Source organism: Enhydra lutris, unplaced genomic scaffold (assembly GCF_002288905.1).
Source record: "Enhydra lutris kenyoni isolate GAN:26980312 unplaced genomic scaffold, ASM228890v2 scaffoldscaffold12, whole genome shotgun sequence".
NCBI classification, from domain to species: Eukaryota; Metazoa; Chordata; class Mammalia; order Carnivora; family Mustelidae; genus Enhydra; species Enhydra lutris.
In genome coordinates this window covers 4,752,915-4,768,742 of record NW_019154096.1, presented here as the reverse complement: position 1 = coordinate 4,768,742, position 15,828 = coordinate 4,752,915, and the positions used below count along the sequence as shown (strand labels likewise).

The following is a 15,828-nucleotide window of genomic DNA, read 5'->3' as shown; positions in this document are numbered from 1 at the left end:
AAGCTTTATGAGCTTTCGTATATTGCTAGCGAGGCAAGAGCAACTACTAGAGCAAGACCGCATGGAAAGCAATTTACCAATATCTATCAAAACCACAAATGTATACAACATCCTCTGGCTCAAAAATTCCATTTCTAGGAGTGGTTCTTATAAACAAACTTGTACCTATACGAGGTAATTTTCAGCAGCAAGATCTGTCTTCTACCAGAAGACTATAAACAGCCCAAATGCCCATCCCTAGGATCTCTGTTAAATAAGTCACAGTACAACTGTGCGACAGAACACCCCGTGTCTGCAGAACTGAACGGTGAAGTCTTCTATGTACTGTATGGAAAGATCTCCAAAATATTAAGTAAAAAATTCAATGAACAAAAGAATATGCATTATACTCCAGCTTTTACATTAAAAACGGAAGCAGGGGAAAAGAATCTCTATGTTTATATTTGTTTCTAAAGAAATTTTTTTAGAGCTAAGAAATTCAAGAGATTTTGGAAGGATGCACACGGACCCGGGGAGGCGAACAGCAAGACGGGAGGGAAGGATTTCGCTGTACGGCTTTTTATTTCCTTTAAAGTTTTGAACCATGTAAATACCTTGCCTATTCAATCAATTAATTTTCAACCACCAAAAGCTATCTCCTTAATGCTCAAAACATTTCAGGAATAAGATGCTTCCTTACAACAAAGAAAGCAGAGATTTCAGCATATCCTCAAATAAAACTGACCTTTGAATCCTTAAGCAAAATCTGAAATAAGACGACTCGTCCTTGGTTCTTTCTAAGAAGTATTTTTTTTTTTAAGATTTTTATTTATTTATTTGACAGACATAGATCACAAGTAGGCAGAGAGGCAGGCAGAGAGAGAGAGGAGGAAGCAGACTCCCCACTGAGCAGAGAGCCCGATGTGGGGCTCGATCCCAGGACCCTGAGATCATGACCTGAGCCGAAGGCAGAGGCTTAACCCACTGAGACACCCAGGCACCCCTCTAAGAAGTATTTTTATAGGCCTTGTGTACGTGTGACACTTTTAGTACTTTGGGCCTAAAAAATAACCCCATTTCAATGCTTCCAGGTTAAATCTCAACCTGGTCACAGACATGAAATCCAGCCAAATTCCAGCCACGCCAGTACTTCTCCGAGTGTGCCTGCCTCACCACGGAAACACCCATACCTTTGGCAGAACTGTTCTTCCTCCCGTGAGGGATACGGTGAAGGCAAAGAATATATCCATCTTCTGTCTCGATGAAGTGCTCCTCACTAGGGAAACCCCAGTGAACAATAATTTCACTCTATGGAGAGAAAGAATATTGGAAAATCTCTGGACAGAATGGGACAAGTTCTTCCCACATTAGCAGGCAAAGGAGAAGACAAGATGTCAGCAGACATTCTCCAGGCTTTAAGAAAAGTTGTTACTGAAATTTTAGTGTGCTCCGTCAAGCAGCACGTTCCATCCAAGAATAAATCCCCCACCTCTTTTATCCATCTGTCCCACTGACAGGCGTGTGTTTCGACATTTGAGCATGTTCGACACCAAATGTGTCTGATTTCACCACTGCTTTGGGCCTCTCTGTTTCCATCCTGGCTTCACAAATAAACACACTTCTTTCTTTCTTTCTTTTCTAAATATGCCAGCTAATATCACGATCTACCACTATCTTCATTTTAAGAGGTCCTGTCCTGGGAAACAGAGCGTAGCACTAATCCGTTTTCGTCAATGAACTAATAAGCAAATGCTAACAGAGGACACTACTAGAATGCACAATGGCAAGGGAGAGCTAAAGAACGAGAAGACATGAGAAACAGGAAAGTATGATCAAAATCACTTCTCTAGTCCAAGGAGCAAGGGTTAATCAGGAGCTCAGTGGGATATGGAGAATTCGATTATCTAGATTTAATGTAAGTGAGTGCTCACTATCTTCTCTAGCCCAAGTATTTGAAAGAATTTAATTGTATCATCTTATAGTAAAAAAAAAAAAAAAAACTTCAAAGGAGGGGGAGGAATAAAAGAAAAAAATTGGGGATGAGAAGTAAACCTTGACCTTAAGACCCTGATTATATTCTCTTGACTCACTATGGATTTATCTGCCTCTAAGAGGGCCTTGATTCTTCAGTGGGGTCATTGCCATCATCTGCTTCAAAGTAGCTATTTTGGGGGCATCTGGGTGCTCAGTCAGTTAAGCGTCCAACTCTTGATTTCAGCTCAGGTCATGACCTCAGGGTGGGGAGATCGAGGCCAGCATCCGGCTCCTCACCGGGCATGGAATCTGCTTAAGATTCTTTCTCTCCCTCTCCCTGTGCTCCTCCCCACCATGCTCACTCTCTCACTCTCTCTCTAAAAGAAGTAATAATTTTAAATAATAGTTAATTTCTTTAGTCATTTGCATTTTCCCAATATTTTATGCCTAAGCGAGGTATTTCCTGGTTTTATTGTTTACCTATGATTAGTAACTTTGAAATGTGTCAATTACTCAACAAATTATATTGCTTATTGGTTCCAACAAAAATTTTTTTCAGATTATTTTGGATTTTGTATCGAACCGTGCTCCCTGGACATTGCTATCACACTCCTTATTCGAAGTATTATAAAAGCAGCAGTTGGTAGTAACACTCTTGGCAAGTCTTGCTACATTTTTATCGTTCTTTCAACAAATTCAGTTAACTTAAAAATGAAATGAACTTATAAAATTTTCTTTTCCTGCATTAAGAAATATGTAGTTTTAACAGTTAAGTGCAGTTCGTAAAATACACATTACCTGGGGGAAAGTCAGCAAACTGAATCTAAGATTCAGAGAACGTGAAAAGTGCAATACTATATAAAGAGATTAGTTTGTGGCTTCATGTAGCCCACGTAACGGAATTGCAAAAAATCCTCGACATCTGTCACAGAAGCATTTTAAAGATTTTATTTATTTATCTGACAGAGACAGAGAGATCACAAGTAGGCAGAGAGGCAGGCAGAGAGAAAGGACAGGAAGCAGGCTCCCCACTGAGCGAGAGCCCGGGGGGCTTGATCCCAGGACCCTGGGATCATGACTTGAGCCGATCCCAGGACCCTGAGATCATGACCTGAGCAGAAGGCAGAGGCCTTAACCCACTGAGCCACCCGGGCGCCCCATCTCAGAAGCATTTTAAAAAGCATCCTTGAGACTTTGAGAAACTTACCACATTCATATTTGTCTCCGGATCCAGATGGGCCAGACTGTCTCCGGACACCTCGGATCGCAGGGTCCCAAGGACCAAACATGCCGCCAATCCCAGGAGCTGCATTTTCCTTCTGTACAAAATAGCCTCGTGTTATTTGTCTGAATTTCACTACACAGATGATGTTGGTAGATGAACGCTCCCATAAAAAGTTCTGAACCAGGTTTAGGGCAAGTAAACCTCAGGTCAAGGGCAAATAGGAAACAAAGGACTCCAGCCACATCAGAAACCAAAAAAAAAAAAAAGTTATTTTTTTACTAGGAAACGCCCCCACTTGCCACCACCAGTTATCATGTGACCTCTGGAGCCCAGCATACCCGCTCACCCTCTCACCATGAGGTTCACCAAACTGTTCTGGAGAAAAAATGGAGAAGAGGATTTAGAAGACAATAGCCTGAGAAAAAGAGGAAGATCCAGTCAGGAGCCAAGCGCAGGGGGTCCCGCCTGGTCGAAGAAGCTCGGGCGTGGGGGGTTGGGGGGGGCCGCGGAGGCCCGAGCTGCTGCACCGGCACCCAGCGGCTCAGCCCGGCGACACTCACCCGCACTGGTCCTCCCCGGCCGCTGTGCAGAGAGCCGCAGTGCCCGCTACTTGAGCTGGACACCTGAAGGGGCGGGGACCGTCGGACGCGGGGGCAGGTGCCCCTCCCGACTCAGGCTGCGCGCGCCGCCAGTCGGCACTGAGGGGCCGCCGGGAAGTGTCACCGAGACCCCGCCCTACCCAGCGCCGCCAAGGAGCATGCGCCGTGGGCGGGCCCCATTGGGGCAGAGGCTCCTTCTCCCCGCAGACCTGATCCCCGGGGATAACTGCTCTCGGTTGCTGAGGCTTTCTCCTGCATGATCCGCACCCTCTGCACCTGGAATAGAGCTTTGGGCTCTGTAAGTGAAAAGAAATTGTGTGTTCCGTATAAAGCGCTTAGCGTTGTGCCTTATGCAAAGCGATCTTGATATACATTTTATTTTTATTTCTAAAATGCCCAGTATTAAGAGACTAGGGGTATAGCAGCCAACCAATGTCTCTGTTCTCCTGCTTACATTCCAGTGGGAACAGACACACCATGAACAAATATATAACATAAAGTAGTAGAAAGTGCTGTGAAGTACAATGAAACAGTAAAGGGACAATGAAGGAGGAGGTTGTGTTATGAGCGAGGTAATCAGAAAAGGACTCCTCCTCTGGGTCAAATACAACCTGACGCTGGCTGACAGAGGAGCCTAAGAAATGCAGGCTACAGGGCTCAGACTCCTACACCCTCAATGACACAGAGCAGCGGATGGGCAGGGAATGGATCTAGAGACAAAAATGGCAAAGATCGGTGCTGGCACGTACACAGCTAGTGTTCAAAGTCAAATCCCAGCCTGGAGACAGAGATAGAGTTTAAAGCTCCAAGACTGGGTAAAGTCTCCTAGAAAGAAAGCATTAGAAACAAAGAACACACACAGAGGAAACTAAATAAAGTGAGCCGTGCAGTTGCCCCAGATAACAGCCTGGGGAGAATTTCAAGGCTGCAGTTCAGGGAGAGGGGAACATAGGTAAAAAAAAAAAAAAAAAAATCCAGCAGTTTCGGGACACCTAAGTGGCTCAGTCAGTTGGACATCTGTCTTCGGCTCAGGTCATGAGCCCAGGGTTCTGGGATCTAGCCCCGCATCAGGTTCCCAGCTCAGCTAAGAGTTTGCATCTTCCTCTGTCCCTTTCCTCTGCTCAGGCATTCTCTTTCTCTCTTTCTCAAATGAATAAGTAAAATCTTTTTTTTAAAAATCTGGCAGTTTCTTTGCGTGGACTCAGATGAGAATTCATGAAGGCTAAGGCAATCGAATTTACAGGGCAGAGGAGCAAGGTAGAAAGAGTTGCAGAGAGAGAAAGAGCTCTCGGGGTCTGCCGAGGTTTCCCCTCAAGTCTGGCACTGAGAAGTACCTGGAGTTTGCATATGACGAAACTATACTAGACCAGGAGAAAAAACACCTGAAAGGAACAAATGGAAAAATCTCCCAAGTTTACACAGGATTGGGAATAGTTCAGGTGGCACGGGCCAGAATGGAAAAACCTTGTTAGAGAAAAGGCACGAGGTAGAAGACTCACAAGGATATTATTGCCTTAGCATGAAGCAAAATTATCCCTGAGTAAGACTACTTCAAAGTAGTCTTTGAAAATAGACCGCCAGTTGGTTTTCACAAGACAATGCCTTGGGGAAAGAATAATCGTTTTAACAAACGGAGCTGGGGCGGTTGGCTAGCTATATGCAAAATGGTAAACTTCGACCTTATGCAAAAATTAACTCAAAATGGACCGTAGATAGACATGCATCTGAAAGCTAAAACTATAGGACTTTCTTGGGGGTGGGGGGAGTGGAAATAAGAGAAAATACTGGATTTGACAAAAGGATTTCTTAAATAGAATGTAAAAAGTGCAGCCCATGAAAGAAAAAACAATTAACAAACTGGACTTCTTCAAAATAAAAAAAACATTTCGTCCTTCAAAAAGCACTTTATAACTGTAATGAGATTCCATTTCATATCCCCAAGGGTAATGGTAATAAAAAAAGGTGGATATTAGCACATGTGGATGAGAATGTTGGGACATGAAGGAAACCCAGGGGCCAGGGGGTGGGGGTGGGGGGTAGGGGGATGTGAGATGGTACAGCTGCTTTAGATGGCAGTCTGCAGTTCTTCAAAAGGTGAAACACAGTTGCCATATGGCCCAGCACCTCCCCTCCTGTGTATACACCCGAGAGAAATGAAAATTCACATTCACATAAAACAACTCGTACACAAATGTTCACAGGGTTATTATTCATAAGACCTGAAAAGCAGAGACAGCTCGATGTGAGTTGACAAATGAATAAATAAAATGCAGTATGTCTGTATTGTGAATATTGTTGTATAATTAAAGACAAATTAAGGACTGATGCGTGCTGCAACATGAACAAGCCTTGAACACATGCTAAGTGATAAAAGCCAGTCACAAAAAAATAAAGGGAAATAATTCCACGGACGTGAAACGTCCAGAATACGCAAATCTATACAGACCAAAAGTAGATTAGTGGTTTCCTGTGGATGGGAGTGAGGTGGGGTTGGGACAACGTAAGTTGACCACTAAAGGTTGTGGGTTACTTTTTGCCCTGATGGAAGGGTTACAAATTAATTGTGGTATTCATTGGACAACTCTGTGGATAAAATGAAAGACATTTAATTGCATGCTGCAAATGAGTGAATTATTTGGTATGTGAATTATATACCTCAGTGGGCTGTTTGTTTAGACCTCATGAAAGCGGTAAGTATACACCTTACAATTTAATAACAAGACCGAAAACCCAGTAAAAGGGCAAAAAGAGGTAGATGGCAAATGAAAATAAGTTCACCGTCATTAGTCATTGGGGAAATGCTAACTAAACCCACAGTGAGATACCACTATTCTACCCACCAGTGGCTAAAATTAAAAAGTGTTGATGATGGTGAGAAGTAGTAAAATCTCTCGCGTTGCTGGTGGGAATGTAAAATGGTACAACAACTTTAGAAGCCGTTTGACACCTTCTTAGAAGACTCTACACAGGCTTACCGTCTGACCCAGCTACTGTACTCCTGAGTGCTTACTCAAGAGAAATGAAAAGTATTTGTACACAAGTGACCATAACAGCTTATTTGTAATAAGAAGAAACTGGTGGGGTGCCTGGGTGGCTCAGTGGGTTAAAGCCTCTGCCTTTGGCTCAGGTCATGATCTCAGGGTCCTGGGATCAAGCCCCACATTGGGCTCTCTGCTCAGCAGGGAGCCTGCTTCCTCCTCTCTCTCTGCCTATCTCTCTGCCTACTTGTGATCTCTGTCTGCTAAATAAATAAATAAAATCTTAAAAAAAAAAAGATGGGATGGATTATTAAAAAAAAAAAAAAAGAACAAGAAGAAGAAGAAGAAACTGGTGATGGCACATGCGTCCACCAACAGGTAAAAGGAGAAACAAATTTGTATCTATATGGTGGAATATTACTCAGCAGTAAAAAAAAAAAAGTGAACTACTTTTGCACACAGCAACACGCGTGGTTCTTAAAATAACTCTGTTGAGACAAGACAGAAACAGTATACACACTATATGATTTCCTTTGTAGAAAATTCTAGAAAATGTAAATTAATCCACATGATTAAAAGAATATTACTATTTGCTTAGGAAGGGAATTGTTTTTGGAGAAGAGAAGAGGCTGGATTCCCAAGGGGGCATAAGCAAACTTTTGAGGGAGTGGATAACTTTATTTTGATCATGGCAATGGTTTTACAGCTATAGATGTATATCAAAACTCATCCAAATATACACTTAAGAATGTGAAAATGTTTATCAGTTATACCTCAATAAACCTCTTATTTATTTATTTAAGATTTCATTTACTTATGTGTCAGAGAGAGCAAACACAACCAGGGAGAGTGGCAGGCAGAGGGAGAGGGAGAAGCAGCCTCCCTGCTGAGCAAGGAGCCCCATGCAGGACTCAATCCCAGGACCCTGGGATCATGACCTGACCTGAAGGCAGACGCTTAACTGACTGAGCCACTCAGGCTTCCCTTTTGATAAATCCTTTAAAAGTGCTAATACCTGCCATTCACTGCCAGATCCTACCTAGTTTCCATACACTACCTTACTGAATCATGAACCACTCAGCAAGGTTATTTTTCCTCTCCTGCAGATGAAGATATAAAGGCAAAGTCGTGAAAATAGCAATCAGACATAAGCAGCCCGATACCAAAAGCCCAGTTGTTATTCACAATGTGACAGCTGTATTTCATTTCTCTCCTGGGCGCAAGGCACCCTCCTGGGAGTCTTGGATCTAGAACAAATTGACATGGGCTGCTGCCCTCAAAGACTGTCAGGCAGGAGAAGGAGTTGGAGAACAGGAGCCTTAAAGCAGGAAGGCCCAGCTCTCCTGGCCTGTGGGCAGGAGGCTCAGTAGGTATAGAAAAAGAGAGGCTGCATCTTCATCCATGAAAGCAGAATGTTGTCTCACCCTTTATGGCCAAGCAGAAGTTCCCCAAGAAAACTGGTTCTACACTTTTGGGTCTCCTGCAAGGAGGTCCTGTCCCATCTGGGGCTTAAAGCCTCAGCGTCTCTACTTATACTTCCGAGCTCAAGGTTCCAGAAATTCCGTCTCTATGTGCACAGTAAATTCTACTGACCATCCTATCCCCCCAAAGGAGGCAATTTAAATGTGTCTTGTTTTGTTCTGTTTCCATTTGAAGCTCTGATAAAATGCTTATTGGCCTGAAGTTGATACTACCAGGTGAAATAGGTTTGGTTGGGGATGAGGGGAAGGAATTGTCCCAGAGGATCAATGGAGTTTAGGAATCCAGGACACTCCAGGCTTTGACCTGAGAAGGGGAGGAAGCGTTGCCTCTTCCTTTTCTAATTTGGGCTTTCCAGTTAGTTCCATCACAAAAAGCAGATGGTGGCCTGCCCCAGAAGAACTTCTAGAGATCATTATATAAGGGCCCATTACTTTCCAGCACACAATTGCCTTCGACTCCCATTAACGACATGTATGGACTCCTACAAAAGTCCAAGCCGTGGGTGGGGACACTGAAATGAATAAGTCCGAGGCTTCAGTGCCCTCCCACGTGACTGAGCAACCGGGCACGATGCCTAATCCAGAGGTCAGATCCAAACGCCTGCAGGTATGTTTCATCTGCCAACATAACTGAGCCCTCAGAATGTTTTATTTGAATTAGTGGTTGCCAGTTAAAAATCAAAGCAGCTCGCCCACCTTCTCCTGCCTTCGGTGGAGAAGAAACTCGGCCAAATAAGCCTAAACAGGATCCATCCATGTGGACCAGAGCTGGCCTGAAGTCATCATTTGTTGTCTGGTTTCCAATTTTACAGTGTGTTAGGGTCAAGGGATGATTGCAAAACTTGACCCTCCGAGGACTCAACCAGACTCTGTCTTGGAGGAGGCCAAGACTGGGATGGAAACACTTTAGCCCAGGATCTGTCTCCCCGTCAGCCCATCAGCCCTTCCCGTTGGAGACAGTCTTCAGGAGTTAGGGCACTGTGCTGCTCTATGAGATGTCTTTGCCCATCCCATACCCTCTCCCCCCAACCTGCCAGCTTGGGGAGCATCTAGTCATCTTCTAAGATTTGGTTCAAGCAATACCTTCTCAATGACACCTCCTTCTCCATTTCCCAAGCCCCTCATCTCACCCCGGGTACACGGATTCCGAATAAGTTGGTCAACCACGAATTGTTAAAACACTGGTCGAAATCAATACTAGGGGGACGCCTGGGTGGCTCAGTGGGTTAAAGCCTCTGCCTTCGGCTCAGGTCATGATCCCAGGGTCCTGGGATCGAGCCCCGCATCAGGCTCTCTGCTTAGCTAACAAACAAAAATCTACAATAATCTCACTAAAAGGAAAACTTGGGTAACATTTCCTGTATATCTCTATAGACCAAATTCCTGCATACTTAATTATTTCTTTTTTTCCATGATGAAATATTCTATATGTAACATTTTATACCCTGATATTTTTTAGGACTGTGTAAGTGTGTATGAGTGTGTGTGTATTTGTGTGTTAGTTCTGATTTATTGTGACTAATTAGGTCATCTGATTTCTTGGACATATATCTGAGATTTTAAAAGGATTTATTTCTGGGACACCGGCGTGGCTCGGTTGGTGAAGCGTCTACCTTTGGCTGAGGTCACGATCGAGCCCTGCATTGGGCACCTTGCTCAGCAGGGAGATTGCCTCTCCCCCTCCCTCTGCCTGCCGTTCCCCCTGCTTATGCTCCCTCTCTTTCTGTCAAATAAATACATGAATTCTTTTTTTAAAAAAAGGATTTATTTCTTTAGTGTATTATCTGAAAGTAAACTTAGTGAACATATAAGTTTACCATATAGCCTCTGGCCAGAGTCACACAGCCCTTAGTAACTGTGAAAGAAACACATAAAATTGCGTCAGGAAATAACAAAGTTGCTTCCCAAAAAGTCTGTGGGATGCTCTTTGGCCTGAGGGGAACATAATGTGCAGTGTTTGCAAAAAAAAGATAATAAAGAATTGATGGACAAAAATTGGGTGTCTCCGTACCAGAGACGGATATTTGGTGAAAAAGGAAGGCAAGGCAGCGCGGACACCGGCTCCAGTGTGGACAAGCCTTGAAAACACGCCGAGTGGAAGGAGCCACAGAATAATGGTACACGTCGTCCAACTCCTTCTGTGGAAAAAGAAAGTAAGTTCGTAGCTGACTGGCACCAAGGCAAGAGGGGAAATGGGCAATGACTGCTAATGGGTACAGGGAGTCTTTGGGGGATGATGAAAATGCTCTGGAACTCAACAAATCAGATCATGGGCTTGTTGAACCCCAACCCATTTAGTGACTATATCAAAACCACCTACCCTTGAACAGGGCAAATTTTAGGTATGTGAATTACATCCCAATAAGGCTGTTAAAAAAGGTGTGTGAGTCAAAGCAAGCTGGTGTGGAAACAATGTGAGCTGCGGGGCACCTCAGTGACACAATCAGTTGAGCCTCCGACTCTTGATGTTGGCTCGGGTCATGATCTCAGGGTCGTGGGATCAAGCCCCGCGTTGGGCTCCCCACTGAATGGGGGAGTCTGCTGCAGATTCTCTCTCTCTCTCCCTCTGCCCCTCACCCCACTCTCTCTTTCTCTCTCTCTCTGAGATAAATAAATAGCTAAAAAACAAAAACAAAACAAAACAAAAAACTTAAGCTATGACACACATCAGGGCATAGTCTGGCAGTTAGCACTTTTATGAGTCTGGGTAATCTAAAGCTTGAGGCTTCTGTTTCCATTTCCCACTCCTTTTTATTGGTTTAGCTGCCTGCAGGTCTCCCCTTCCTTTTATCCCAGAGAAGGGGACAATAGAGTCGAGCCCTAAAGGGGACAACAGAGTCGAGCTCTAAAGGAAATGGGGGAGTAGCCATGTAGATCTTGGGGCCAGGGTGGGGGCGGCACAGGTGGAGACCCAGCAGGAGTGGAGAGGCCTGCCTGCCCCTGGCGTGTGCCTCCGAGGGGGCTGATGCGGTGCCAGAGGAGGGCAAGGACGCGGGGCCGTTGTGCGTAGCCTCGTAAACCCTTGTGAGGACTTAGGCTTTTACTGACTTGCACATGTTTTCATCGTTTTATTCGAATATTGGTTATTATTGAGGAGCTGGTGGTCATTCTATTACACACTTACACAGTAGCTTAAAGCAACGAAATTGTGCTTATGTCTTTAACCCATTTATCCAAGGGTTCTTCTATACCCCCTCACATTATAATCCACAAATTTCTGTTGGAACTCTATAATATATTATCACTTGAAAGTGATTCATGGTTAAAAAGCAAACACACACACACACCCAAAACGCGGAGGAGATATTAGAGAAAGAGTGAGCATTATACATTTAGCCTGTCCCATTAATTTCAATACAGAGAAGGCATCTTCTAGAGAATGGAAGGAAGGACTAGGCCAAATCCTGGGGACCTTCAGGAGGCAAGTGAAAGGGGCAGGCTGGGACCAGGAAAGCCCACAGTGGGCCAGAAGCCAACCATGCTGGGTTCTCCCACAGGATCCTTGTTACACGGCAAACCCTGGGAGCTTGGAAGGCAGTGCCAACTCTAAGTTCCAGCCAGTTCTAGACTCCGGCGCCAATCTCACAACTACACAATAAGACTGGTCTTTGCAAATCTTGCAGAATTTACTTACAGATTTCTAGAGAGCACAGATCTACAGGTGGTCAGGAAGCAGCTATAGCTACAACTAGTGGAGGCAACATTAGCTTTAAAAGGGGTCCTGTGCCTTTCTATTTGCTGGCTTCCTCCTAATTTGTGTAGGCAATGTTCTAGAATCTCTCCTTAACCCTCCACCCATTCCCTCAACCCATCCCCTTCCTGCGAGAGTCAGAGCTCAACCCTTTCAGAAAGTCAAAGCCCTCCAGACTTGTCGGCTTCTTCGAGAGCAGGGAGTAGGAGGCTCTCCAATACAAGAGCACACATCAGCTGGCGTTGCAGGAGAACCTGGGGCTGAGTTAAAGTTCAGCCACCCTGCAGTGCGGAGGAGAAGAGGCCTACATTCTTCCTGCCCTTCACCTTCTCCAATCTGTTCTTACTCTTCCTTATTCAAACCTGCGTATTGATGGTTGACATTTGACGGGCTGAGCTTGTTAGGGAACACGGAGGAAGAATAATACTGTTTTATTACTGTAATATTACTTGGAGCTGTTTTTGAAATCACCTCTCTGTCCCTCAAAAGTCCCTTGGGCTGATGATCCCTGCCATGACCAGTCCATTTCCAACCTCAGTTTCCCCCTCCTTCACCTCAGACCTTGAGATGGAGCTCAGCCTCAGGAAGGGGGGTGTGCTCTGTTCTTTCCCCTTCCTTGGATTTTCCTACCACCTACCTTCAATCTCTGCTGTTGGCTTCTCCAAGCTAGAATCAAATGAGATGGTGGAAAAGGGAGATTTTTTTTTTCATGCAACTGGGCTAAGGACTTGCAAGCCCTCGGTAGCTTTTGTGGGCAGACATGCAGTTGTTAGCTCTCATTAGCACACACCATTGGACTGAGATTTCCAAAACAAAAATCCAGGCACGCCACCATGCAGGCAATGAGGCTTTAATTAAATGGGACTGGGTCTCTCTGGGGCACCCGGGTGGCTCAGTCAGTTGAGCGTCTGACTTTTGATTTCTGCTCAGGTCATGATCTCAGGGTCGTGAGACTGAGCCCCGTGTCAGGTTCCTGGCTAGGCATGGAGCCTGCTTAGTAGTATCTCTTTCCCTCTCCTTCTGCCCCCATCTCCACCACTCTTGCGTTCTCATTCTCTCTCTCTTTTTAAAAAAAAAGGCAGGGGGGACTTGATCTCTGGTGACCCCTTCCTCAGTGGCCTAGTCCAGGTCTGGACTCTGTTCCCAAGCTGTTCTCCTGGTCCCTTCATTCTGTATTCAGCATTTCTTGCAGTGTCTCTCCTGATCTCTGTCTCTCCAGAACCTACGGTCCCCATCTGGTGCCACGAGGGGAGGAGGGTGATGGAAATTTCACCATCTTTTGTCCTGAGTCCCAGCTTTCCCAAGCATACCTTGATTTTTTCGTATCTCCTATGCTGGCGTTATCAGCCTATCCCAGCCTTGTGTTTTCTTCCCAGCGGTGTCCACCTCAGTGGCAATGGTGTGCAGCGGGGATCCTTTAAACCGATCAGCACACAGGTTGTCAGAGTTGGAGCAATTTCTGCTGCACTCCACAGTGGGTGCGGAGGATGTCCGTGCGCCTCGGCGCGGCCCTCTCCGCCTGGGAAGCCTCTGTCCCTTCATGAAGGAGTGCACAGTCCCTGCTGAAGCAAGCTTGCTTTAGGGGGTCTGCTGGTACACCCAGGAACTGGACCTGGAATGGTAAGTGTCAGTGTCAGAATTCGGGCCCCCGTCTGTGTCCACACCCGCATGCGTGCGGTGGCTTTCACGGGGACCCCCGGCCCGCCCTTGCAGGATGGAACCGTGCACTTTGCACTCCCAGCCCTTCACGTTCTGCAATGGCCGTTTCCAGTTCGGCCACAGAGTCTGAGGTCTTATTACCCTCGGTGGGCAGCTGGAGAATGCAGTTTTCGTTGTACAGAATATCCTCGGGCGTTTGCGCGCCGCGTGCAGCCCCGCCAGACGCTGCTGCCCTGGCTCCCAAGACGAGCGCGAGCCGATGTCACGGCTGCGGGGCTCGTGCCCAGCACAGCCGTTGAGGCTACTGAATTGTTGCCAAACGGTCACCAAGACAGCCAGTTACCACGTGGACTTCCATCAGAAACCGTGCGATGAATGCGGAAGGACCGGATCTTATTTTGGGTAACTACCTCGCGATCCATTTAAGATTTAGGAGGGGGTGAATTGTTTTGCTTTATTTTTTGGCAAAAAGCGAGACTAACTCTTCCCAGTCATGAATCTGCTGCAGGTCTAGACTTATAGGTGGCAAGGTGAGGTGACTACCAAGCCCCTGAGGTCTCATGCTGCCGGAAGGTGGCGTAACGGTGGAACCAGATGGACGGGTTTGAATTCTGATCATTTATTGCTTAATCTTAACCCTGATTTCTTCTTTTTTAAAGAATTGCTCAATTGTATCTATACAAAGGGCAGGTGGATTTGGGAGACACTGGCTTATTTTCAGCTTAATCAGACGGCCACTCCAATTTAGCTGCTGTTGCAGACATCTTTTTGGTTTTAGAGTAAATCAGCACATTCTCTGGCACGTGGGGCTGGTCAGTGCTGTATTCTCTGTGTTCGTGACAACGGACAAAAGCCATCTGCTTCCAGCTGGCAGAACCAGAAATCCCCTTCCCCTTCCCCTTCCCAAGGTCAGAGATCTGTAACTCTCCAGTCCTCTGTCACTACTGCGCCTGAAGAGAACTGGTCATTTCTCCATTTGACAAGACATCATGCTGGCCCAGCGGGAAGGTGGCTGCACTAGGCCGATTTGGATATGGCAGATGGGAGTTGCAACCTATCTGGTTACCTGGCTAAGACCCATGTGTATTGTGTACCCTGTGAAATGTCAGAGGTCTGCCACCTCAATGACATTTCTAGGAGTCCAATGTCCAAGGCATGTGGACATGTGGTTTCCAATGCGAAGGACAAGCTATTGCACCCGTTCCCTCCGACCACTGAGAACAATGCACCGAGCCTAATGGATCTCCATGGACCCATGTGTGTGCCTGCTGCTTGGACCCATTTTCTGAATGACCCTAAAGGCGGCCAGTTTTGAGTGGGCCAGAACAAGAGAAGGATCTGGAACAGGTCTGGGCCGCAGACCAGCCGCTCTGCACTTGGGCCCTTTGACTCATCAGATTGGATGGTGTCCGAAGTGCCTGGGGCACATCACAGTCTTTCCTTTTCACCAGGAAGTTTTCTAGCTGCCCTGCCTTCCTGGAATCTCCCCCCAAAGTAAGGGATGGTGGCCCACTCCCTTCCTCGAGCTCCAAGCCATCAGCCTCCCTCGGTCCTCACTGGAATTGCATTTGTTTATCTCACAGAGCCCCTCCTCTGGCCCCCAGCAGTGGCAGGTTGGCAGACAGAGCTCTGAGGGCCAAGGAGGTGCGGGATCTGTGTTTGCGTTGCCCCGGGGTTGGGAGACTGTCCTGGAGGGCAGCCCGGGTCCTGCGGTCGTCTTGCCCGCAAGTGTCTGCTTGGGTCACCAGCCTGTTTCCCACATCAGCATCCTGGGCCCCAGAGTGCTTGGAACCTTTGCACTCTACCAAAAGTGTCGTCAGTGTGTCTTGGCCATGGGAAACTCTTTGTGTCACACTGAACGTGTGTTTCTCAAAGTGTTTTTCCTCTTTCTTTGCTTTTTCAGGTTCATTGGAGTTTTTTCTGGGAAAACTTGGACAAAGATTTCTTCCTGTAGATTTGAACTTGAACTTCCTGAAGAAGCTCCCAGTAGTCCCCTGCCAGCAGTGGACCTTGCCGTGGAAAGAGGCGAGGGTCTCGCCTTAGGGCAAAATCCCTGGGTCTAGCCCCTATCTGGGCTGCCAGGATTCCCTGTGGACACCCACCAGCCTCCAGCACCCCTGCTGACACTGTGGGTTGACGGGAGGCTCCGGGACACACTGGGGTCTTCCTGGGTGGTGGCTCCTCACAGGTACTCTCCATGGGGTGCGGCCCAGAGGCACTGGGGTCTGTGGGGCAGGAGCGC

General features: G+C 46.4%; 1 protein-coding gene across 1 annotated transcript in view; it reads right to left on the bottom strand.

Moving 5' to 3' along the window:
- LOC111144939 (lipase A, lysosomal acid type) overlaps window positions 1-3,493 on the bottom strand; it is a 35,178-nt gene extending 31,685 nt beyond the window's left edge. The window contains exons 1-3 of the mRNA XM_022499551.1: window positions 3,474-3,493; window positions 3,161-3,272; window positions 1,170-1,287 (exon numbers count right to left, since the gene is read on the bottom strand). Of these exons, the coding sequence (XP_022355259.1) occupies window positions 1,170-1,287; window positions 3,161-3,272; window positions 3,474-3,493 (250 nt within the window). The remainder of the gene's footprint in view (window positions 1-1,169; window positions 1,288-3,160; window positions 3,273-3,473) is intronic.
- Between the last annotated feature and the right edge of the window lie 12,335 nt (window positions 3,494-15,828).